The sequence below is a fragment of the Bufo gargarizans genome, chromosome 1 (genome assembly GCF_014858855.1).
Source record: "Bufo gargarizans isolate SCDJY-AF-19 chromosome 1, ASM1485885v1, whole genome shotgun sequence".
NCBI classification, from domain to species: domain Eukaryota; kingdom Metazoa; phylum Chordata; class Amphibia; order Anura; family Bufonidae; genus Bufo; species Bufo gargarizans.
Genome location: NC_058080.1, coordinates 535,576,978 through 535,603,173, shown reverse-complemented (window position 1 = coordinate 535,603,173; position 26,196 = coordinate 535,576,978). Strand labels below are relative to the sequence as shown.

Below are 26,196 nucleotides of genomic sequence, written 5' to 3'. Positions count from 1 at the left end.
TTAGTTAAGATTTAAAATGGTGTGAGGGATATTGGTTTTTATAGTTGCTTGTATAGGCACACATATATATATATATATATATATATATATATGTGTATCTAACGGTGAAAAATAAAATAAAGACATAATTGAGGGTGATTGATGTCAATTGCTCTTTCAATATGATAGTCCCTCTATTTGTTAAGTGAAACAAAAATAGTTTGTGTTGCAGGGCCAGTCCTATATATATGGAGCTCCCTAATCTATCATATTGATGACATAATTTGAAACACACATGAAACAAGAAACTAGAAGATAAAATTAATACTCATTGGTACCCCAAGTTTCAACAAACCAAATCAGTCACTAAATACACCAAATAAAAGATTTCCCCAGTATACTGACCCTACATCAGACCTATACATCAGATTATCTTTTAATCCAAATCAAACATTCTCTCTCATGCTACCATACCCGGGAAAGCACATTCTTCCCCCCATCACGCCTTTTAAAACACACAGGGAACTAAATCCTAGAAGGCCCAATTTAACTACCAGGAGTACATGATACCACACTTTGGAATTCACACCTTTCTATCCTTGAAATGTAAAGGGGGACAATCCAGGCAATCTCTGGGTCTAGCATATTACGGACCAGCGATGCAATGAGTGCCCCCAATTATATTTCCATAGAACTCCACCTTTACGGTTATTTATATTAATATACTCCACAAATACAAACAATTGGATATCCCAAGACCATCTGAGATGAAAAACCAATAAATTCCAATCACGCATACCACCCCTCAACATTATCCCTCAATACTATCCCATAATATTAAATTGAACTCTGCACTTTAATGGACCTTCTGTTCCGTTATATTTGGGATGATAAACCATAATACAAAAACATGTAGGATCCTCTACTCAATGGACTGATAACACAAAAAATATGCAGGATCCCCTATTTAATGGACCAACAATATATGTATCCAAAGCATAGAAGCATCAAGACCACAAATTATGTCATCAATATGATAGATTAGGGAGCTCCATATATATAGGACTGGCCCTGCAACACAAACTATTTTTGTTTCACTTAACAAATAGAGGGACTATCATATTGAAAGAGCAATTGACATCAATCACCCTCAATTATGTCTTTATTTTATTTTTCACCGTTAGATACACATATATATATATATATATATATATGTGCCTATACAAGCAACTATAAAAACCAATATCCCTCACACCATTTTAAATCTTAACTAAATAAACAGATAAAGATGGGCATGAAAGTAATTAATGTACAAAGGAACCCTATTAAATGAATTAGCCAATAAAGAAGCTAATTACTGCTGCCCTATAAATATCACAACATGGACTATGATCCTCCACTTACTGATGAAGGGACTAAGTCCCGAAACGCGTTTAAGCAGCCGGGGATCATCACACTAATTGCTACTCTGGACTAGAGTACGAACAGCAGAGAAATTCAAGCGCTGACCAGGACCGCTACTACGGGCCGCTGACGTCATTCAGCAAGACGCGCGAGCCACGCCCCCAGCATCCAAGGCAACACGAGGGACGCTACTGAACAGAGAGCCTCCTAGGAAGTTGCGACCTGAAGGAGAAGAGAACAGTGCCAGCGCCAGGAAGGGTAAGTGATCTCTGTAGCCAGAGACAGTGCGGGACGCCGCACCCAGGCACAGAGCTCCGCTTCCTTCCACAGCGTGTATAACAAAGATACATACATGCTTATACTAAAACACTGTTACAAGCGCAGCACTTACCGTGGATTAAGCGGCAACATTATTGATGAACTATCTCTATAAAGGATTAATACTGCACTCAGGACATCCTCACTAACTACTTGAATTATCTCTGTCCTCTAAACAGCAGTCACTGTGACAAAAAACAGCACTTTAAAGACCTAACAGACTTTTTGCCTTTTTTACCATAGCTGTCTTTTTATTGCAAAAAATTTTTTATTCCAGACTATTATATACTGTGACTTTGTCTCCAAGATACTCACCACAGAGCATTTTTACTAGTATTTTATTTTTATTTTCATTTTTATCTACATCATTATATATTGTCACCTCATCTCCAGGACATTCACCTCAGAGTGATATTACTCACACAGTACCCTCATAACCATATATAGCCAAACATATAATAACCTAACATCCTATTACTAATTTAAATAAATATTTAATTGAACCCAAATAGAGTGTGCCTGCTTAATCTCTTTCTTTCTAAAAAATCATATGTACCCCAAAATAAAACTGGCACCTTATCCCGTAGTTTCCAAAATGTGGTCACTTATTTGAGTTTCTACTGTAGGGGTGCATCAGGGGGGCTTCAAATGGGACATGGCATCTAAAAACCAGTTCAGCTAAATCTGCCTTCCAAAAACCATATGGCGTTCCTTTCCTACTGTTCCCTGCCGTGTCCCCCCACAGCAGTTTACGATCACATGTAGGGAGTTTCTGTAAACCGCAGAATCAGGGTAATAAATATTGAGTTTTATTTGGCTGTTAACCCTTGCTTTGCTACTGAAAAAAATGGATTAAATTGTAAAATCTGCCAAAAAAGTCAAATTCTGAAATATCATCTCCATTTTCCATTAATTCTTGTGGAACACCTAAAGGGTTAACAGTTTGTCAAATCAGTTTTGTATACCTTGAGGGGTGTCGTTTCTAAAATGGAGTCATTTTTAAGTCATTTCTATTATGTAAGCCTCACAAAGAGACTTCCGACCCAAATTGGTCCTTAAAAAGTGGGTTTTGGGACAAGATGCAATCCTTACTCTAACTCAGCTCCGCAGAGGACACACCTCTTGCACTATCCCCACCAGATAATGCCATGGGGCCTGCAGCATCGCAATTCAAAGGCCTAGCATGGTTATTCCGAGGACCTTGGGTGGAGCCCCTGCAGTGATGATCGGAATGCTTGTAACCACCTTACCACAACTCTGGAAACTATGTGCAAGCTTCCTTGAGCAGTACATTCTGGCAGATCGAGGGTTGTTGAACTCGGCAGGTGGGAGAGTACCGTGGATTGACCCTACCTCAGACCCTGCTGGTCCTGATATAGTGAACCAGGTTGTAAAGTGCGCACTCTCTGTGGTATACCACATGGTGAGAAAACCAACAAAGGACCCTCGCCAGCAAATAACTAAACGGTTCAATGCCCTCTATGCTACCGTAAAGCCAGGTGCGCAAATCCCTGTTGTATACTTAAACACTGAACTTGATGGTCGTGGGGCGGCACAGTGGCTTGCATTGAAAGGTCTTGATGGGGACATACTGAGGGCTTTACTGGAACTTGAGGATCACGACAGTGTTGGACCTTCAGGGAGAGCATTTATTGCTCAAGTAAAGTTAGTCGCATCGTATGCTGAGATGACCTCGTACCTCACCATTAAATTGTTTATTGACGAAGGGCTGTCAAGGGCTGCTATGCTTCCTGGTGTTGGCAAAGAAATAAGGGAATTTGTCACCGCTGAGAAAGAGCTCTGCAACCAGCACAAGGATTTGTTCCCTTACCTTAAATCACTGAGGATGTCAGGCTTCAAGAGGCTTGCACCCGGGAAGTTTTCCAACTTGTGTATCACGATCGGCGTGACTATCACATACGTGACACAGAGGGAGGGAAAGAGGAAGGCCCTGCCCAAGTGAGAGGGAAGGTGGTGACCCCTGACTCACCTTGCGGCTGGCACCTGGCTGCCCTGACGTCCCTAGACGGGTTCCTCACCCGTACGCCGATCACGTGCCTAAAACCCTGGCTTTCCCTAAGATGAGCCCTAGATAGTGAACAGGGCGGTGGGAACACTAGTCCGCACCACTAGCTCTAAAGGAAAACACCAAGGGGAGGACAGACAATACAGACTCAACGTATAATCCCAGGTGGGCGACAACAGGAGACAACAAAAAGCCCAACAGGGATCCGGAGGGTAGCACTCTGGAACAACCAGGATTCACAGCTCCAGTGGGTCAGTATAGAAGTCCAGGCAGGAAGCTCTATAACTGGCAACTAGAGAAGTGTGAGAGGAGAATATAAGGAGGTTGGGAGTGGCAGACAAGAAACAGCTGAGGAGGAGAAGCTACGGATCCCTGAGTGAGACAAAAAGGATTGCAAGGCAAACACAGAAAACAATCACTAAGAAACAACGTGATCTTTAGACATAGAGCGCGCAGCCACCCGCTGCGACTTCCTGACCCCGGATATAACGGAGTCAGACGTGGCTCTTGACACCCTCGTGACAGTACCCCCCCTTTCACGAGGGGCCTCCGGACACTCAGGACCAGGTCTCTCAGGATGAGAGGCATGGAAAGCCTGAATTAACCTGTTGGCGTTTACCTCTGACGCTGGAACCCACATTCTTTCCTCGGGACCGTAACCCCTCCAAAGCACCAGATACTGAAGAGAGCAGCGGACCCGACGAGAATCAACAATTCTGGATATTTGAAACTCCAGATTACCATCCACAATAACAGGAGGAGGTGGCAGCGGTGATGGTTCTAGAGGTGGAACATACTTCTTGAGTAACGACTTATGGAAGACGTTATGGATCTTAAAAGTCTGAGGTAGCTCCAGGCGAAAAGCCACAGGGTTAATGACGGCTACTATTTTATAAGGACCAATGAACCTAGGGCCCAGTTTCCAAGAGGGAACCTTCAACTTAATATTCCTAGTAGACAACCACACATAGTCATTCACTCCTAGGTCCGGACCTGGCGACCGTTTCTTATCGGCCATGCATTTATATTTACCACTCATATTTTTCAAGTTAGCTTGCACCTTCTGCCATACCGATGAAAGAGATGAAGAAAACCGTTCCTCTTCGGGAACCCCAGAAGACCCCCCCTCTTTGAAAGTACAAAATTGGGGATGAAAACCGTATGCACCAAGAAATGGTGACTTGCCAGTGGATTCCTGACAGCGATTATTTATGGCAAACTCGGCTAACGGTAAATATGATGACCACACCTCTTGGTTTTCAGACACAAAACACCTTAAATATGTTTCTAGGTTTTGGTTGGTACACTCAGTCTGTCCATTCGACTGAGGATGGAAAGCTGAGGAAAAGGACAAGTGTACCCCCAAACGGGAACAAAAAGCTTTCCAAAACTTAGAAATAAACTGGGTTCCCCGATCCGAAACCACATCGGAAGGGACCCCGTGAAGCTTCACGATTTCACTGATAAACACCTGAGCAAGAGTCTTAGCATTAGGAAGTGCGGGTAGCGCAATAAAGTGTACCATTTTGCTAAACCTGTCTACTACTACCAAGATAACTGTTTTACCCGCAGACAACGGTAAGTCAGTGATGAAATCCATTGACAGATGTGTCCATGGCCTATTGGGGATGAAAAGTGGCAATAAAGACCCTGCTGGACGTGTATGAGAGACTTTCGCGCGTGCACAAGTAGAACAAGTAGACACGAAATCCATTACATCCTGACGCAACCTTGGCCACCAAAAACGACGAGACAATAGCTCCAAGGTTGCTTTACTACCCGGGTGCCCAGCAAGTGCCGAATTATGATGTTCCTTTAATAATTCAAGACGCAGGTTTAACGGTACAAACAATTTCTCTGAGGGGCAAGAGGCCGGGGCGTTCCCCTGGGCCTCTAACACCTTTCCCTCTAGAACAGAGTGTACAGCAGAGACAACCACTCCTCTTTGTAAAATAGGTACCGGATCACTAACATTACCCCCTCCAGGGAAACTACGAGATAATGCGTCTGCCTTGGTATTTTTTGCCCCAGGACGATAGGTGATTACAAAGTTAAATCTGGTAAAGAATAGCGACCACCTAGCTTGTCTAGGGGTGAGACGCTTAGCCGATTCTAGGTACAGAAGGTTTTTGTGATCCGTAATCACCGTGACGGGGTGGATTGCTCCCTCTAAGAAGTGACGCCACTCTTCAAACGCCAGTTTAATCGCCAACAGTTCCCTATTTCCAATATCATAGTTCTTTTCTGCAGTAGATAACTTTTTGGAAAAGAAAGCGCAAGGACGCCATTTGCCAGAAGACGGACCCTGAGACAATACAGCCCCCACTCCCACCTCTGACGCATCTACTTCAACAATAAAAGGCTGGGAGACATCAGGTTGAATTAGAACAGGTGCCGAGGTAAATCTCTCTTTTAGAGAGGAAAATGCAATTTTAGCGGCGTCAGACCATTTAGAAAAATCAGTCCCCTTCCTAGTCATGTCAGTAAGGGGTTTAACGATCACTGAATAATTTTTAATGAACTTTCTATAGAAATTTGCGAAACCCAAAAACCGTTGTAGAGCTTTAAGGTTCTCAGGAAGATCCCAATCTAAAATTGCCTGGACCTTCCTAGGATCCATACGGAAACCTGAAGCAGATAATAGATATCCCAGGAACTGTATTTCCTGAACGGCGAAGACACATTTTTCAATTTTCGCATATAATTTATTCGTCCGTAGGACCTGCAGTACTTGCCTGACATGTACTTCATGTGTTTTCAGATCAGCCGAATAAATTAAGATATCATCTAGGTATATGACTACAAACCTGCCGATGAGATGACTAAAAATATCATTAACGAAATGTTGGAAGACAGCAGGGGCATTGGTCAGACCGAAAGGCATGACTAAATTTTCATAATGCCCCTCAGGGGTGTTAAAAGCTGTCTTCCACTCATCCCCTTCCTTGATACGAATCAGATTGTAGGCCCCCCTAAGATCAAGTTTGGAGAACCACCTAGCACCCGCAATCTGATTAAAAAGGTCAGGAATGAGAGGAAGAGGGTATGGGTCTCGGATGGTTATCCGGTTTAGCTCACGGAAATCTAGGCAAGGACGCAGGCCCCCATCTTTCTTTTTAACAAAGAAAAACCCTGCAGCCACGGGTGAAGAAGAGGGTCTGATGTGTCCCTTAGCCAGACTCTCGGAGATATAATCTTTCATGGCTTGTCTCTCGGGACCCGAAAGATTATACAACCTGGACTTGGGTAATTTTGCACCGGGAATCAGGTTAACCGGGCAATCATAAGGACGATGAGGTGGTAGCTTCTGACAACCCTTTTCAGAAAAAACGTCCTCAAAGTCCGAAATAAATGTAGGTAGGGAAGCTATGGAGGCGATTAAGCAATTGTTATTTAAGCAATTCTCTCTGCAATGCTCACTCCACTCCAATATCTCCCTGGCCTGCCAATCCACCACTGGATTGTGCGCTACCAACCAGGGAAGACCCAATACCACAGGAGAGGGAAGGCCCTCCAGAACGTAACATGAAAGACACTCATTATGGTGGTCCCCTACCCGAAGGTGTAAGTTATGGACAATGTGAGTGAGGTTTCTCTGAGACAGAGGAGCAGAATCAATAGCGAATATGGGAATAGGTCTCTGCAGCGTACAGAGAGACAAACCCATAGTGCGGGCAAAATGGGCATCTATCAAAATTTACCCCTGCTCCACTGTCTAGAAAAAAAGAAATAGACTCCGTCTTAACACCAAAAACAATAACCGCTGGCAACACAAATTGAGATGTTCGTATGGAGGAAACGTATACCCCCCGGCTGACATCCTCCGCACAGCCTGGGGTTAGTAGTTTTCCGACGGTCTTTTGTTTTTGAGAAAGGAGGGACAGACATTAATGAAATGACCCCTCCCCCCACAGAAAAAACAAGCCCCCCACCTACGGCGAACCTCAGGAGGACGGACCTGACGAGAAGTTCCTCCTAGCTGCATAGGCTCATCTAAGTCAGTACAGACTAACTGCTGCTTGGGAGAGGTTACCAATTGCTCAGGAATTTTCGATCTCTCCCTAAGACGTCTATCTATTCTGATAGAGAGGGACATAACAGCATCAAGGGAAAGGGGGGTCTCATACAGCGCCAGCGCATCCTTAACCCTTTCAGATAACCCAGAGCACAACTGACTCCTGAGAGCCGGGTCGTTCCACTGAGTATCCGTAGCCCACCTACGGAACTCTGAGCAATATTCCTCTGCTGGCCGATCTCCCTGTAGGAGTCTCCGTAACTTCGACTCATCCAGGGCGACTCGGTCAGGGTCATCATATATGAGACCCAAAGCCCCAAAAAATCCCTCCACTGACCGGAGAGCCTGGGAACCAGGGGGTAACGAGAACGCCCAGGATTGCGGGTCCCCCTGAAGCAGGGAAATAACAATCCCCACCCGCTGTTCTTCATTACCTGAGGAGTAAGGGCGCAGCTTAAAATATAATTTGCAGGCCTCACGGAACGTCACAAATTTGTCCCTTCCCCCAGAAAATCTGTCAGGAAGAACAACCTTGGGTTCTGTAACAACCTGGTTACCCATAGCAACCGCTGGGCTTGCGGTCTGCTGCATTTGCTGCTGTTGTTGGAGGACAGACGCCTTCAATCCTGCCACCTCCAAAGACAGGCCTTGAAGCTGTTTTGCCAAAGCAGCAATAGGATCCATATTGGATTCTAAGTAGAGAGAAAATTTATTTATTTTTTTCTCCCAAAAAATAAGGGCCAGTTATAATATCACGATCGGCGTGACTATCACATACGTGACACAGAGGGAGGGAAAGAGGAAGGCCCTGCCCAAGTGAGAGGGAAGGTGGTGACCCCTGACTCACCTTGCGGCTGGCACCTGGCTGCCCTGACGTCCCTAGACGGGTTCCTCACCCGTACGCCGATCACGTGCCTAAAACCCTGGCTTTCCCTAAGATGAGCCCTAGATAGTGAACAGGGCGGTGGGAACACTAGTCCGCACCACTAGCTCTAAAGGAAAACACCAAGGGGAGGACAGACAATACAGACTCAACGTATAATCCCAGGTGGGCGACAACAGGAGACAACAAAAAGCCCAACAGGGATCCGGAGGGTAGCACTCTGGAACAACAACCAGGATTCACAGCTCCAGTGGGTCAGTATAGAAGTCCAGGCAGGAAGCTCTATAACTAGCAACTAGAGAAGTGTGAGAGGAGAATATAAGGAGGTTGGGAGTGGCAGACAAGAAACAGCTGAGGAGGAGAAGCTACGGATCCCTGAGTGAGACAAAAAGGATTGCAAGGCAAACACAGAAAACAATCACTAAGAAACAACGTGATCTTTAGACATAGAGCGCGCAGCCACCCGCTGCGACTTCCTGACCCCGGATATAACGGAGTCAGACGTGGCTCGACACCCTCGTGACATTGTGTAAGGTTGCTGTTATCCAGAAAAGAAAGATTTATGGAACATTTGATCGCTATGTTTCTACAACTTCCACTCCCACCTTAGCAGAGCATGAAATCAATGAAGCTGTCCAAGAAGGGCCCTTAAGGAAGAAGATGATGAGCAGTGAAGATGAAATTGGGGTCAAGAGTGTTTTCCGAGCAACAGACGCAGATATTATATCTTGCAGTGGCCCGAGCCAAAATCAAGGCCGCCAGACAGACCTACTAGCAGCCCTCTTAGAGAGACTATCGCAAGGAAACATGACAGCCTAATGTATATATTGTACAATTCTTCTCCGAATTACAGTAATAAAAAACATGACACAATGTCATCGGAACTACTCGCCAAAACCCTCGAGATTCTAGTTAAAAAGCTCAGGTTAGTTGACGAGCACGATGAGTCAGAGACTGAAGAGGGATCCCTCTCAGGCAGTGAAGGACAAGACGAGGAAGGCCAACAAGGAGGCCAGGGAGAAAGAGAAAGCAGAGCAGAGGCTAAAAGGGATAAGCCAGGAAGAGATAACAGAAGCTCTTCAGCTGGCACAAGACGAGATGGACGAAGCACTGTCGTCGGTGGAGTCAGTACACGCAGCATCACAAGTTCAGGGCCTGGTCCTCGAAGCACAGCAGAGGTCCCAAATATTAGGAATGTCGATAGAGACCGTGTTATTACCCAGAGAGGTTGTGTAGAATCGAGGAAACCTATGTTCTCCTTGACAGCTGCAGTGATTAGGATAGAGCAGAAGCTACAAACACTCAATCTGTCTTGCGTTGTTGGGTCATATTCCCAAAAGCCGATGGTTAACCTCACTCCTGCTCTTTCCCCACAGGTCTTACCGGAGAAGCCGTCCACCAGCAATGCTGTTACTAGCCTTCCTAGCTCTGGCCCAGCTTCCACTTCTGGTTTCTGGGGAGCCTTTGATTAAGGCAAATCTCTGCTCTACCTCGGGAACCCCTAGTGTCTTGTCTTTCTCCCTCCCATCGTTTTCCCCGATACAACCTGAGCAAAAAGTTTGCAGAGTTACCATTACCCACACTGAAGCACGTCCTCTTCAAGCAACTCTTCATCGATGCAAAAGGCTTGTTACAGTAACCTCATGGGGAGTATTCCAAGACTGTGATTTTACATATCTTGCTACGCTGCCTCGCAAAGGATGTGTACAAGTTGAAGCATACCCCCATGACCCGTGTGATGATTAGTGGTATGCCGGAGATCACCCCTACATTTGGAAATTATCTGCACAAAGATTCAAGAGCGAATTTTGTTTGTGCTTACCTACCACTGAAGCCACCGTTAGCTTTCTACCTTATCCAACGAGGCTCTATTGCTCCTTTGATGACTGCTCAGTCTGCTCTCCTACAGATTTGACCTCGGGGGTTTGTGTATTATCCTCCGGCACGGAGATTACCTTTGTTCCGCCCGTGATTAACGACGAGTATGAGAAGCTAGGAGGTTATTGGAAAGTTATTCTATAACCCTCGTCATGTGATGATTGACACCCTCCATGCCTCATACCCTTTAGATAAAAATTTCCTTTTCCGAGATGACAAGTTCAAAGTCTAATGCCGAATCCGTACAAAACACGATACAGAACAGAAATATACTAATGATAAACAAAGGCTTTTACTCCGCGTTTTGAACGACACCACACATATGGTACACCTGTTACTAACTTCTTTATTGAGTCAACCTTTAAACAACATGTCTGCATTTGCCCGGCAAATACTTGGGATAAAAAACATTATTGGGGTGGTAAACAAGGGCTTAGTATTGTATTGGGAATGTCAGCCCGTGCCGGTGGAACTGCTCCCGTGGGCCAACGATACACTGTATACTCCTGTATTATTCAACAATCAAACCTATTACATGAACCCTTACACTCAAAATCTTTATGCCACATCTCCCCTTGTTTCGTCTGGTATGTACGTAATTATAGCCCAGCCGAGCAGCTACTACTTAGGAGCGACAGGGTCAGGCATGATACCAAAGAAGATTCAAGCTTCAGGACGCTACCTCAACCTTACTTCGCCTCTAGAGGGTCACGAAGCATTAAAAGATCTGAGGACCCATGTACATCTGTCTGATCCATTGTCAATTGCAGTAGGGTCTAACTTCGATCGAGATGACTTTAAACATGAAGTTCTAAGTCAATCCAGCGACTACGCTGCGCTTTAATCCATGGGGTTTAGCTCTATTTTACTATTTATCTATAATTTTTACAAGTACGGCAGGTTTGCCAGAGCACTCCCTCCTATATCTGGGGACCAGTATTAAAGGGGGAAAAAATAAAAAAAATAAAAATAAAAAATAAGTGGGTTTTGGCAATTTTCTGAAAAATTTTAAGATTTGCTTCCAAACTTCTAAGCATTCTAACGTCCTAAAAAAATTAAATGTAATTTTTAAATTGATCCAAACATGAAGTAGACATATGGGGAATGTAAAGTAATAACTATTATATGAGGTACCACTATCTATTATAAAAGTAGAGAAATTTGTGAATTTTTCTAAATTTTGGGTAAATTTGGGATTTTTTTACAAATAAAGGTGAAATATATTGACTCAAGTTTATGACTATAATGAAGAACAATGTGTCACGAGAAAACAATCTCAGAATGGCTTGTATAAGTAAAAGTGTTCCAAAGCTATTACGACATAAAGTGACACATGTCAGATTTGCCAAAAATGGCCCGGGCAGGAAGGTGAAAACAGGCCCTGGGTTGAAGGGGTTAGAAATAAAAAAAAAATCATTCATGCAAAAAATGTATATTAAAAGAATTCTGTCATCTATTTTGACTATGCAAAACTGCTGATAGCTTCAGAACAGGAGAAACACATATTTTCAGGAGTTTATTATCAGTAGTGTGAATATGAACTTTTACTCTGCTGTGCACTGCCCTGAGTTGCTTCACAGTCCCATCACTCTGCGGGTTGGATGATACAGTGATCTGTTAGAGTGCAAAATGTTGGATCAAAATCCACTTTGCCTCTCTCAACTAAGTGGTGTAACTTGACAGAAGAGGGGGATGTTGCGTAGTAAAAAAAAAAAGAAAAAAAAAGGGCACAATCTAATATAAACACAAAAAAGGGCATGATGATTACTTCCCCTAAAACTACCACAGATCAATGACACAAAAAGAAAAATGGAGGTAGTAGCGTATATAAAACGTAACTTTTAATCAATTTTACATAAAAAATATATGAATAAACCATGCACCTAAATATAATAAGTGTGCACACCAAAATACGTGCCACAAACAAATTGCAAAAATGTTAATTACCCTATCAACAGGCAAATACTAAGGGCAAATAACAAAACAAGCTTCCAAATACTGAAGTCGTGGTTACCGGATACCAAAAAAAGGAAACACTGTCCCTAGATCACCCTGTCAGGTCTAGTATGCCCTAATGACCTCCTAATACAGAGTCATCTCCCTGACAAGAGCAGCCCTGTCAGGAACCTTTGCCTAGACAGGAGGCCTTGGATGTCCTTACCCAGGGAGAATAATATTGAAGGACCCCCAGGGAGGACATTTTTCAATTTGATTGTGGCACGTGTTTTGGTGTGCGCACGCTTTTTGTTAAAAGTTAAGTTTTATATATACTACCTCCATATTTCCACAAATTTCTGCCACAAAGTGAGCCAATATGTGGTATAAAGTCAGACCCATATTTATCATCCAGGGTGTGCCCCTTTCATAAATATTGTGCATATTTAGGCCTAAATTTTTGCGGTCTATATTTTTGGCAGGATTAGTAAATCAGCCCCCATCAGCCTTCTCCATTTCCAGCTAAGCCATGCCTCCTCATCTACTGAGACACAGTGGGCATTCATATTTTTTTGCCATATACAGGTTGAAGAAGGCCTATATGCTGAAACATCACTGTTATGTGCTTTTGTCCTGTATACCTAGTGTGGTCCTCAGAGTGCCTGATGAAGGGCGATTATTACGCCTGAAACGTTGCAACTGACAAACCACCTATTCCGGCTGAAATAACATGAAATAAAATCATTTAATTATCACCAACAAAGGAGTGCTGTCTAAATATTTGTGACACTTACAAGTTCTGGAGGTGGAGCTTTAGAAGACAACCCGGACGTGCACCCACCCTCGCCATTCTATGAATAGAGTGCTGTGGCCTATTTTTCTATAAAAGGGCCATTACTCTTACTGGGGCACACTAATGGGGGCATTACTATTACTGAGGGGGAACTAATGGGGCATTACTATCACTGGGTGCATTACTATTACTGGGGGCGCTAATGGGGGCTTTAATATTCCTGGGGAGCCACATTATGACAGTGACTTCACACCTTGTGTTAAGCCACACCCCCACAACCACACCCCCTTTGGGTGTGGCTTAACTTGCCCAGTATTTTTTGTTGGGAAAGGTGGCAACCCTAGCATGAGCCCTTAGGTGGTCAACGTATTTTAAAGTGATACAATTACACTGCCAGATGGATCAACAAACCTCCAGCCGAGCAACATAAGTGTAAGGGTTTCTGCATGCAGTTTTGAAAGTGGATCATAAAAAGAGAGAAAGTATAAAGAATAGATACAACTTCTCTTATTTTTTTTTTACTCATTCCTGATTTTGCCACCAAAACTGCATGAAGAAACCTGACCATGTGGCTGTATGATAAGAATCACGAGACTATTTGTAGCAGCTAGAAAAGTATAAAGAAAGCCACTTTTAATGCATATGTCAGAAATACAGACTCCATTAGGAAGATTTATTATGGCTTACCACTACCAAAACATGGGCAGGGCATGAGGAGGCGTGCACCAGAAAACTGGAGTACGTTACATATGAAATCCATGTCTGCTCCTGGCTAGCATAGATTTCAGTCTGGCCCATGGAGAACAGGAGATGCAGCAAATTCATTAAGAGGCACGAGATTTATCTAAACTAACCCTTACGGTTAGCGGAACTAGAGATGGCACTTCAGTCGTTCCTGAATGAAAAAGCGCCTAGATGGGTTACCGGCGGAGCTCTTTAAAAAATATAGTACTATCTTATTAACATAGTTACTGATAGTGTTTAATAAGGCTTTTCAGAGGGGACTACTGCCTGCTTCAATGAGGAAGGCAATAGTCGTGGTTTTGCCGAAACCAGGGAAAGACCCGTCTCTTCCTGATTCGTACAGACCTATTTTCTTACTGACCTCCGACGTTAAAATTCTAGCTAAGGTCCTAGTAAACAGGCTGCAAACTGTAATTACTACTATTATACACACTACTATATACATCACTTAATCTCAGGCGGCTGTTCCTCAATATTCAGAGGCAGTTGGAGGCGGTCAGGAATCGGGCTATACTATCCCTTGGTGCAGCTAAAGCCTTCAATAGTATTGAATGGCAATATCTGTGGAAGGTGTTGAGGGCTATGGGCTTTGCCAATATAGAAATTGAACCCAAGAGATAAAAGTATCAATGTCCTATGGCAAGGATTAGGTCTAATGGTGACACTTCGGAGGCTTTTGAGCTGAAAAGGGGAACCCGACAAGGCTGTCTGGTCTCTACTCTTTGCTATAGCAATTGAACCAGTATGTATCTTCCAATTTTGCATGGCCATGCTTAAAATTTCAGACTCTTTATGAATATCCCATCGATCCCAGACACGTTTTGAAATAGATCCCTATTTCTTCCTCTCGCGTCTGGGATCGATGGGATATTCATAAAGAGTCCGAAAATTTAAGCATGGCCATGCAACATTGAAAGATACCAAGGAAATTACGTTCTGAAACGAACGAAAGAAAACCGTCTGGTGGTCGACTTTATTAACAGCTGGCTACTGATAGCAATCTATCATCAAAAGATCGAAGCTTCACTGCGATTTTTAGCCGCGATTGAAGAGTCTGTATTATACGAAAGAAAAAGTAACAGCTTATCTCGCGGTAATTGAAGCGATCTTACGGAGTTCCGATTTTATGACGTTAGTAAGCAACTACACTCTGCCTTTTGCATTTGATTGAATCGACATCGACGTAAGCGCTCTTACATGTGGGACGCCACAGATTTGCGCAGTAAACAGTGAGTACCCTACTCATCCTATTATGAGACTGTTTGCTATGGATTTTGCCGAATAGGTATTTGCATTGGTGACATTATGCATTACCTGCATTTTATGGACTTGTTACATGAGATAGTCCATCCATTATCTCATCCACCCCACTATTACGTGTATGTATGCATGCTTTTATGTTTTAATTTAATAAATTGCACTATTTTACTTTATTGGTTCTTTGCGAGAACCCATATGTTTCAGTGCCGGTACAATACTATTTAATTTTACTGTTTTTGAAGGGGTGATTCATTTTGGACATTGGCACCTATCCGTGTATATAGAGAGTGAGCCGTCCCATTACAATTCATTAGTGAAGAACGTGTCTCCCTATATGCGGATGACATGCTAATATACATAGGGGATTTGAAGGGGTCGATCGGTCTTATAATGTCCCTCATACAAGATTTCGGTGATAAATCAGGTCTAAATTGGGATAAATCTATTCTCTTCTCGTTGGACCCGATTCCCTCTGGTTTCTTCCTTCTGTCCACCCGACTACAAGTTGCTAAGTGTTTCAAATATCTGGGCATTAACGTCTCATCAGATATCGGCAATTATGTAAAAGATAGTATTGATCCGCTTCTAAAAAGTATGATTGACAAAATGAATGCATGGTGTAAGCTGCCACTGACTGTAGTGGGCAGAAGCAATCTCCTTAAAATGATACTTATGCCGAAGCTTATGTATGTTTTGTATAATTCCCCGGTGTGGCTCCTGCAAAGGATCTTTTTTTTTAATACAGGGCTTGTTTAGAAGCCTGATCTGGCGTAAAACAGCCAGGATGAAGCTGGACACCTTGCAGAGGGGAAAGGATTCAGGAGGATTATCTATCCCCAATCCTTGGCCATACTTTATCGCTTCACAGATGCAACAGGCTCCTTGGGGGAAATGAGTCAGCAAAACTAATAGCTCACATTATAAGAAGCAAATTCCCTATAGTATTGTTGGAATAGGGTGGTCTTCCCGCTCAGGTTGCGGGACTACCTACAATTAATTTAATCTGCAAGGTGTGGCGCAAATGCTGAGATCTGCTGTCAGTAAACGGTTTCACCCAGGCTACTCAACTGTGGAAAAACCCTCGGTTACCCGAAATATTCCACCTGGAAGGGTTCTCCCCGTGGGAGGAGAAGGGAGTGGTATTTCTGTACCAACTGCAGAAGGACAGGGAGTTTAAGTCATTTGAACAGATCCGCAATACACTAGGGACGTGTGAATGGATCCTAAGAATGGCAGGACCATCTCTTCGCTAGGAGTTGGGGGGGATTGGGTGGGGGTTCTGGGACTCAACTATTGGCTCTATATGTCATTTCCATTTCTTGTTGCCATATTACATGAGATGTATGAGTCCCTATTGTTTGTACAATTTTCAAAATGTGTTGAATAAAAAATATCTGATTTAAAAAAAAACAGGCATGAGACTAGCGCAGGGCAAATTAAGAGAGACATTAAGAAAGTTCTATCATTTCCCACTGAACCAGTTAGCACTGTTCGGTGGAGCAGTTGTAATCTGCCCCAGGACATGATCTGCATGAAGACTGTATGTTCTGTGCCTAGGTAGGTGTGCTCATTTGAAAAGTAACAAATATATAGGTGTTTTTACAGTTATGCATGAGAGCCGGGGCATATGTTTAAAAATCTAATATTTGCAGGGGAAGAAACACCTTCATTATATTATTGGAGTCACCAGATTTAATAGTTTGGCAATATAATAATATCAGCCACATTCTTTCACCATCCTACAAGTAATGACATATGTTAGCCAAAGGTTAAGTGCACAAGTGGTGCATGTGGCAAGTGAGGTAGTTTCATCATAGTAACAAACTACTATCCAAGATGGACAATACACTCTGGTGGTCTTTGTGTGGTATCTTCAAACTATTTTCAGTATACTTATGCCCATTTTTATTTGCTCTTACTAGAATCTGTGTAATGTAGTTATGCTAATATTGCTTTTTACATATACTGTATAACCCATGACCTGAGGGTGCTTTTGTACTTCGCAGCAGGGGTGACAAGTCTCTGATGCGTCATGTGAACCAGTGACATGACAGCAGCGCTAGGGAGAAAAGGGGTCAGAGCCCTCCTCAGATCCAGCTACGCTGGGGGAGGGGCTGCCCGAAAAGCCACCAGGGGTGAACAACCCTTTTAAGCCAATGTCACGAGTGGATCATTCAGGAGGGGAAATATATGGGAAAGTTTCCATTTTGTCTCTTTTTTTAAATCCACTCCAAAAACAAACTGCAAGTGTGAAAGCACCTTTAGGAAAGTTTTACCTGACTCACAGTCGGCTCAGGATTTACTATTGTAATACAGGCGCAGGAGTACACCCATATTACACTGGTTTGAAACTGGCTCTAGTTGTAGTCTTGTGGACTGTAGCTATCACTCCATAATAAAAATCAGTTGCATAAAAAATAATAATAACCATGTGTAGCTCTACTCCTTTACAAGTGATGAACTATTCTCAGGACAGACCATCAATATCGTATTGGGATAGGTCAGACATACTGCCCCTCCTCGCCATCAGCCGGTTGGCAGTGGCTCTGGAAGTCGATCAGATGTTGATGTCCTATCCTGAATCTGATAGACCATCACTTGTAAAGGAGTGAACAAACCCTTTAAAGTAAAGGTCCACCATTTGTTTTTCTCACTCTAAACTGGTCCAATATACTGTGCAGATGAATTTCTTAATATATATTTTGACTGGCGGGAGCCACGTTTTTTATGGTATACAGAGCTCCAAATCACCCTGCACAGACATGAATTTAGAGGGAGCAATGTAATAAGACCTAAGCACCCCTAACTGGTGCATATAAGCAGCCACCATGTTACCTTTTACATTTCGGACCTAAAAATGAGAAAAGACAGGATGGTAACAGGTGGTTTCACTTTAAGTTCACATGAAAATATTCAGCCCCCAATTTCTTGCTGCTCCTGATCCACTGCCATTATCTTGGGTAAGACATCTCCGCAGCGAGCATTAACTTTAACCGCTGAAAGGTGATCGGCTCTTGTGGCTCCAATGTTAAGTATAGCAACAGGAATGTTCTTCTCTTGGGCTTTCAGTGCAAACCGATATCCAGAATAAACCTGGAAAAAAACAAAAATGTAATCATTCAAATATGTTTAAAGGAGTTGTGCAAGAATGGCCAGCTGGACCTGTAAAGGGAAGCTTACTTTCCTACTTTCCGGCTCTGGCTCGCGATACTCTGCTGCACTCCCTTGCTGAAAAAAATCCGGTTTGACTCCACCTGCAGCCAATCACTGGCCATGCTGGTAATCACCGTATGTTGTGTGACCATTTGTCATGATGAAAGGGGAGCCCATCACCACCACAGCCAGTGATTAGCTGTAGGTGTTGTCAAACCGAATGTTTTCATTGAGCGAGCCTAGGGGAGCATCGCAGGCCGGGTGAGAAGGAGCGGGGAGCCAGAAGCAGGGAGCAGGAGAGTAAGCTTCCCTTTACAGGTCCAGCCATATGGGGGGGAATGGGGGGCGGGTTCTATTTTTGCACAACAATATTTTTAAATAATTTATCAGGGTATTTTATTGGTTTCGGATGTAGACATTTAAGTTACATATCATGTGAGAACAAGACATGGAAAAAATCCAGCCTGTAGTTTGACATCTGACATAGTTCAACGCTAGATCCCGGGGTGTAATTCTAGTTATCAATTAACATGCAGTAAAAGAAGAACCTGCTTCTCGGTCTTAAACAAGGCAGAAGGTGGATGAACTCCGTGTCAGAGTGTAAAAACCTTGCATTCAAACAAACCTATGTGTGAGGCTTACAGCTTCATAGCTCAGGGCATTCGACAGGTCATTTTATTTTATAGGGACTGCTGTGGATTTTGTGTTATGTATGGTAAAGGGTGAAATCCAATGACCGTTTTCACTTGCTAATAATTAAAGGACTATACATGGAAAGACGGCTCCACCAATGCAGTAAGTCAATAACACTTTTTCGAATAATGTACATTATATTTTTTCATTCCAATAAAAAATCCTGTTTTGGGTGTAAAATATACTGTATTTACTTTTGTGGCTTATTCCCATCTAGACATTTATAGGATTTCCAAAGGATATGTCATAAATGTCCGATAGGTTCAGGTCCCAGAGGTGAGACTCACACCTATCTCACGATCAGATATCTGTCACGTGGCGGCTTACTCAGGTTTTTTCAGTCCCGCAGCAGTAAATGAAGAAATACGCATATGTACGGTTTCATCTCCATTCCCGGCAGCGTGCTGCAGGGCCTCCTTGTTGAAATAGGAACAGGTTCCAAAGGTAGGGCCTGAACTCATCGTTCTTTTATGGCATATTCCGTGGATATGCCATAAATGTCTAGATGGGAAAACCCCTTTAAAAGGGGGTTCTCCATCCTATTATGAAATATTTGTCCAGAGCAGCTCAAACACTGCTTATTTCTGCTCTAAATACCTGTGTTTCAGGTCAGAATTTTCCTTCCCCTGTTCTTGGCATCAATACATCCTGGCTGTAAGTTAACATGCAGAACTTCCTGTTTTCATCAGATTCCTGCTGCGTTTTCTAACCAATCCTAACATGCTTTGCTCTGTAATGTTTCTCACATGAGAGTTGAGCCTTTGCTCTAATGGCCCGGACCGGCAGGAGTTCTGATCCGGGCTGTTTAACTCCACAGATATCAAGGTCAATAGTGACCGCAGCATCTAAGCGTTTACAGAAGGAGCGGACTCCCTCTCAGGGTTGCCAAACAGAATTTTTCCTTTTTCTGGACAACTTATTCAAACATCACAGACAGTCAACATTTTTTTACTGGCAAATTAGAAAATCATAATGAATGAGAAAGATTATAAGTAAGGGTACTTTCACACTGGCGTTGTTGGATTCCGGCAGCCAGTTCCGTCACCGGAACTGCCTGACGGATCCAGAAATCCATATGCAAACGAACAGCATTTGTAGATGGATTCGGATGCGGATCCGTCTCACAAATGAATTGCAATACCGGATCCGTCTCTGGTGTCATCTGGAAAAACGGATCCGGTATTTGTTCTTTTCACATTTTTAAAGGACTACGCATGCGCAGACCGGAAAACCAGATCCGTTTTTCCAGAACACTTGGTGCAGGATCCGGCATTAATGCATTTAAATGGAAAATAATGCCGGATCAGGCATTCCGGCAAGTGTTGCTGCAGTACTTTCTCCAGCTAAATACTGTAAGAGTGACTGAACTGAAGACATCCTGATGCATACTAAATAGATTGCTCTACATTCAGAATGCATTAGGATAAAACTGATCAGTTTTCTTCCAGTATTGAGCCCCTAGGACGGAACTCAATACCGGAAAACTTTAACGCTAGTGTGAAAGTACCCTTACATGTCTATAGATCACTATACTAACAAGAACTCATTACCAGCATTTACCGTGAGCTGTAAAATGATAATAACCACCAGCCTCCAAAAATAAATAAATCATGGACACGTCTATTTTTTTTATACGGACACAAGCAAAGAGTTGCCTATTTTTACAGACTGTCCAGAAATTTCTGGACGGTTGGTAACCCTGCTCTCTCTGTATCCTATCGGCACCCCACAAATGAGGCCTGCTTTCAGCATATTTGTAGATGGCTGTGCCTCTCTGGCGCAGCCTGCTGGTGAATGTCACTATAGCACAGACAGAAAAATACATAACATTGCGTAAGCAATACAATGCATCATAGAAATGATCAAAAGAACGCTTATTAAAGTTCCCTTGTGGGACTAAAACGTTTTATTAAGGCCTCATGCACACGGCCGTGTTCCGCGGCCGAGAGCGGTCCGTGGTAACACGGCCTGGATTCCTGTTGAGAGCAGGAGCGCGCGGCGGCATTGGTTGCTATGACGCCATGCGCTTCATGTTGCCACTGTACTATAGTAATACACTCGTATAGTGTATTACTGTAGTGCAGCGGCGGCATGAAGCGCACGGTATGTGTGTGCTGCAAGGTATGTGGGTTGCGCCTGCACAATCAGGCAACCTCGGGCACTGACTGCTCATAGCGCCCAAGCTGGCTCACTGGTTATACCGGGAGCGTAGCACTGGACCAGTAGAACTATATACAAAGTTTATCGCTATTAGACTGTTTAACCACATAAAGGGGAGGACCATTAAAAAAAAAATTACCAAAAATTGCAGATAACCCTTTTAATGCCTAAACAAAAAAAAAAACGTCTTTCAATGATTGAGAAATACGTTTTTTATCTGCCTTACAACCACAAATATGTACAGATATTTTACTACCGATTTTCTCTTACAAACCACAGCAGAAATCATTTTGTATCGACCCACAGTAAGCTAAAACAGCAACAGTAACAACCAAGAATCATGGGGGGAAAAAAAATGTATTATCCCATTCCCTAACATACATATTATCTCCATGACTGCGTACCTGAAGCGAGGATCCAACAACGAGCACTGCATCCGATTCACCTAAGCGCTCATAAAGAGAGTACACCAATTCTCGGTTTACCGTGTCACCAAAGAAAGTCACCTGTGGTTTAAGAATACCTCCGCATTTCTCACAAGAAGGCACACGGAAGTACGACACTTGTTCATCTGTGAGGAAGACGTCGCCATCCGGTGCAACTCCATATGCTTGCTCGTTCCAAGATGGATTTAGAGCAATAAACTTTTCTTGAACTTCAGATCTCTTAATTACTGTATGACAGCCGAGGCAGATCACCCTAAATATGGGGAGTATTCACAATGAGAATGGGTAATACTGAAATTAGGCCCTTAGCAGTACTGGATAGATGAGAACAGCCACACTAGGAACAGGGTTTGCAGTAAATGATAAACTTGAAGAGAATATTGTGAAAATGGAGATGCAACAAACACCTACCTATGAGTACAGCCATGTAACTCGTTCATACGACGCTGTCCGGCCTTGGCATGTAGAGCATCTACGTTTTGTGTTACTAACCAGTGCAATTTCCCAGTATTCTCCCAGCTAGCCAGGGCCAGGTGTGATGGATTGGGCTTATGGGAAGAAAATTGTGGCCACCCTACAAAGTTGCGAGCCCAGTACCGTTTGCGCGCAGCGTGACTCCTGACAAACTCTGCGTGCTGGATAGGCCTCCGTTCAGTCCTGGCATACAGCCCTACACCCTCTGAGCGGTAATCGGGAATTCCTGATTCCGTAGAGATGCCAGCTCCTGTCATGACAAACAGGCGCCGAGAGCGAAGAATAAAGTCTTGGAGCTTCTGCACGTCATTTGGATCTGCAGATGGGCAAGATGGGACATATTCGGACACGTGGAGGTGAGAGCTGAGCCTGACCAGACCTATGCGTCGCATTCGATGTAAAGGGGAGCATTTCATGACACAGATCCACATCTTTCATGTATAAATCAGCTCATCTGCAAGGGAAGCAGAGAATACGTTAAAGCCCATCGGGTCGCCAGAATTCAAGTTTCTAAGAGTAGAAAGAGCAGAGCTGTTAGCTGCCGTCACCGTCCGCGATGGACAGAGCTGTGGAGTGCCGGCGCCAAGTCTACTCCAAACCAGCTGATTAGTGGGCATGCCAGGTGTTGGACTGCCACCGATCAGAGACTAAAGTACGGATACAATTCTGAATAACCCTTTTGTTAAAGGAACATTCCGTTATTTAAAAAAAATATCTTCTAATATGCTGAGATTCCTCATCAAACAGATCATCAATACCTGATCAGTGGGGGTCTGACTCCTGAGACCTCTGCCAATCAACTGTATGAAGGGGCTGCAGCGCTATGTGTGCACTTAGGCCTCTTCCTAGGCCACATATATCGGTCACATTGCCTAGGCCGGTGATGGCTAACCTCTGGCACTCCAGCTGTGGTGAAACTACAACTCCCAGCATGCTCTATTCATTTCTATGGAGTTCTGAGAAAAGCCAAGCAAGTGTACATCTCGGGAGTCGTAGTTTTACCACAGCTGGAGTGCCGGAGGTTAGCCATCACAGGCCTAGGCGCAGCTTAGTTCCATTGAAGTGAATAGTAAGTAGTACGTTTTAAGGTCCGTGGTAGCGGAATCCATAACGGAATTCTTAGATAACCCGACCTTGTACGCCGAACTTGAAAACAGAAGTTCACTCAACACTACTCTGCACCAGTTGTGATTTTACCACCGCTGACCATGCTTCATATTGAACTCCATTATTCGTGGTCAGCACTTTAGTAGAGCTTAGGCCTCTTTCACACTTGCGTTGTCCGGATCCGGCGTGTACTCCACTTGCCGGAATTACACGCCGGATCCAGAAAAACGCAAGTCTACTGAAAGCATTTGAAGACCGATCCGTCTTCAAAATGCTTTCAGTGTTACTATGGCAGCCAGGACGCTATTAAAGTCCTGGTTGCCATAGTAGGAGCGGGGAGCGGGGGAGCGGTATACTTACAGTCCGCGCGGCTCCCGGGGCGCTCCAGAGTGACGTCAGAGCGCCCCATGCACATGGATGATGTGCCATGCGATCACGTGATCCATGCGCTTGGGGCGCCCTGACGTCACTCTGGAGCACCCCGGGAGCCGCACGGACGGTAAGTATGCTGCTCTCCCGCTCCCCACTACACTTTACCATGGCTGCCAGGACTTTAGCGTCCCGGCAGCCATGGTAACCACTCTAAAAAAGCTAAACGTCGGATCCGGCAATGCGCTGAAACGACGTTTAGCTTAAGGCCGGATCCGGATCAATGCCTTTCAATGGCAATTTAGCTCAGGGCAAAGGAGAGCATCAGAGCATGAACTGCTCCGATGCTCAAGTCAGAGTAGTTTCAGAGTTGCTGATCCCTGCTCTATAGGAACATATCTCTTCACTGTGGTATCTGGCAAGATCTCCACATCTGCGTCCTTCCCTATTGGCTCTCCAGCTGAACCACATTGGTTAATAGTTTGTTATGGCGGCTCCTTAGGAAGTGCAGGGACCGGTCCCCCACAGAGCAGGCGCAATGTCCGCAGCATGGGCGGATCTTATACACCAGTGTCCCGCAGTGCTCAGAGGACACACAGGGAGCAGCCATTACACACATGCTACACACCACAACAACACCGGCACCATAACCCGCCTCACAGCTGGGTGTCACCGGCCACGGTAATGGGAGACACCGCAGTAGTTGTACAACACCCGATACACTGCCCACAATACACACTTACCCCAGCACCGATAGGAGCTAGAAACTACAATTCCCACAGTCCTTTGCGACAGGAAGTTCTCATGTCATAGGAGCCTCAGTGCAATATAGGACGGGCAGACAGGTCATGTAGGATACCAGAGGGTCCATCAATTTCCTGACAGCCCCGGAGGCTGGAATGGCACACCGAGGGAGCCCTGTGAGGAGAACCTGCACACCCCTGACCTATAGACTAGCATTTTAAGAGTTTGTGCTTATTGGTTGTTGATAAACATATTTTTATTATTATGCATCTCAATATATTTGTCACTGAGCCAGGAGTATAAATCTCTGTACTGCCCTCGGTGACAGGGAGGGGGGCTCACCTCCGCCAATCTCTACCCCATGTCCTAAACCAGTCTGGGTGACCACTGTGACAACTGATTGGCTGAGCAGTCACATCACTGCAGAGCCTAGGGCCCCTGACCCATACATATGGGAGTGATGGGGCATCAGTGAGGACTCATGTTCTACAATTTTTTTATAGCATTCTGAGACCCCCTTTTTCAGACCGCTGTCCAGACAGCCCCTCTAATATATCTGTGAGCTAAGCAGCTGCAAAACACTGACACCACTTTGGGGGATCTGTATGACAGGATTGGTAACAATCCAGTTGGTCCAATAGGTTCTGGAGATGTCTGGGCTGTCTCGCAGCCTTTAGACTATGTTCGCACGGTATAAAGGGGTATTCTGGTTGTTACAAGTCTATGGATAGGGGATTATTAGAATATTCTACCACTGGGGACCCCACTGATCATGACAATTGGAAACTGTACGTCTTGGAGACCGCCACCCCAGAAATGAATGGAGCCGCAGTTTGCATGCCCAAACTATGGGAGTTCCAGAAATAGATGAGAGCTGTACCGGGCTGTCTCCGGAACTCCCACAGAAATGAATGGAGCGGGTGGCAGTGAACATGCTTGACCTGCCACTCTGTTCATTTTGTGGGTACAGGATCCCTGTTCTCATAATAGTTATTCACTATCCTGCAGATAGAGGATAACTTGTAACAACTGGAATACCCCCATAAATCCATGTGACCAAAACCAGGAGCGAATCTCCCTCTGAGGACTTGGTGGTGGAAATGCTGCCAAAAATGTGCCAAATACCACTAGCTATTTTAACCCTTGAAGTCAATGGAGAACACAGCTAAAATACGCTAGATAGAAGCAACATGCTACAGCAACAAGCATATTTGAAAAGTGCTATGTAAAAAAATTAGTGGGAAGCTGCTCATGAGTAAAGGTACTTTCACACTTGCGAGAATCAATTAAGTTATGGCGACAGGCACTCTATCATCTAGCATTGCATGGCGAACAAACTACATCATGCGGGTCAATATATCATTTCAATCATTTAAAGTGTAACTGCCGTTTCATTTTTTTATTCCCTAATGGTATAGTACACCCCGCTGTATAAGTTTTTTTGTGATTTAAAATTTGATCATTTTACCTGCTAATAACTCCCACAAACGCAGGCTACTTTGCTATTCAGCAGCTCTCATCTCACAGTCTTCTCAGTATTAGAACAAGAGACGGAGGAGCTCAGCCCTGGCAGCCTGGAGCTGGGCTGGGGCAGAAAGTGGAGGGCGGAGGGTAGCAGCTAGAAATATGCAACTGGTCTTGTTTGAAAGCTGACAGACCAGAATGACAGCTCTAGGCCAAGCAGCAGAGGAGAAATCACTGTTAGAAATAGAGTTGGGAATAATCACGGGTAAAATCTGCTTTTACTTTCAGCTTCATTCACAGCATCCCGATTTCTATCTTTGATACCTTCCCCTGTACTGAACAGATTTATGT

General features: G+C 44.1%; 2 protein-coding genes across 5 annotated transcripts in view; both read right to left on the bottom strand.

Moving 5' to 3' along the window:
- The window catches only part of LOC122934148 (hydroxysteroid 11-beta-dehydrogenase 1-like protein A), a 75,724-nt gene extending 64,161 nt beyond the window's left edge, over nucleotides 1–11,563 (bottom strand). The window contains exon 1 of the mRNA XM_044289378.1: nucleotides 10,448–11,563. The gene's annotated coding sequence lies outside the window, so the exon portion shown is untranslated. The remainder of the gene's footprint in view (nucleotides 1–10,447) is intronic.
- Nucleotides 11,564–13,843: 2,280 nt separating this feature from the next.
- SIRT4 (sirtuin 4) lies at nucleotides 13,844–25,915 on the bottom strand. 4 transcript variants are annotated; one of them, XM_044275430.1, is made up of 4 exons: nucleotides 25,850–25,915; nucleotides 22,099–22,615; nucleotides 21,646–21,940; nucleotides 13,844–18,328 (listed from the first exon to the last, which is right to left on the bottom strand). In XM_044275430.1, exons 2-4 carry the CDS (start codon nucleotides 22,590–22,592, stop codon nucleotides 18,149–18,151), a joined length of 969 nt encoding a protein of 322 aa, XP_044131365.1. In that variant the 5' UTR covers nucleotides 22,593–22,615; nucleotides 25,850–25,915; the 3' UTR covers nucleotides 13,844–18,148. The 4 variants fall into 4 exon arrangements, with proteins under 4 accessions (XP_044131365.1, XP_044131363.1, XP_044131366.1 ...); XM_044275428.1 differs by lacking the exon at nucleotides 25,850–25,915 and adding an exon at nucleotides 24,381–24,524; XM_044275431.1 differs by lacking the exon at nucleotides 25,850–25,915 and adding an exon at nucleotides 24,266–24,288.
- Nucleotides 25,916–26,196: the final 281 nt, after the last annotated feature.

Excerpts from the sequence above, each read along its gene's own strand:
- SIRT4 (XM_044275430.1), bottom strand. The coding sequence starts at position 22,592 with ATGTGGATCTGTGTCATGAAATGCTCCCCTTTACATCGAATGCGACGC. Across the intron at positions 21,941-22,098 it reads TTACATGGCTGTACTCATAG|GGTGATCTGCCTCGGCTGTC; the intron begins GTAGGTGTTTGT and ends CCCCATATTTAG. Across the intron at positions 18,329-21,645 it reads TTGTTGGATCCTCGCTTCAG|GTTTATTCTGGATATCGGTT; the intron begins GTACGCAGTCAT and ends GTTTTTTTCCAG.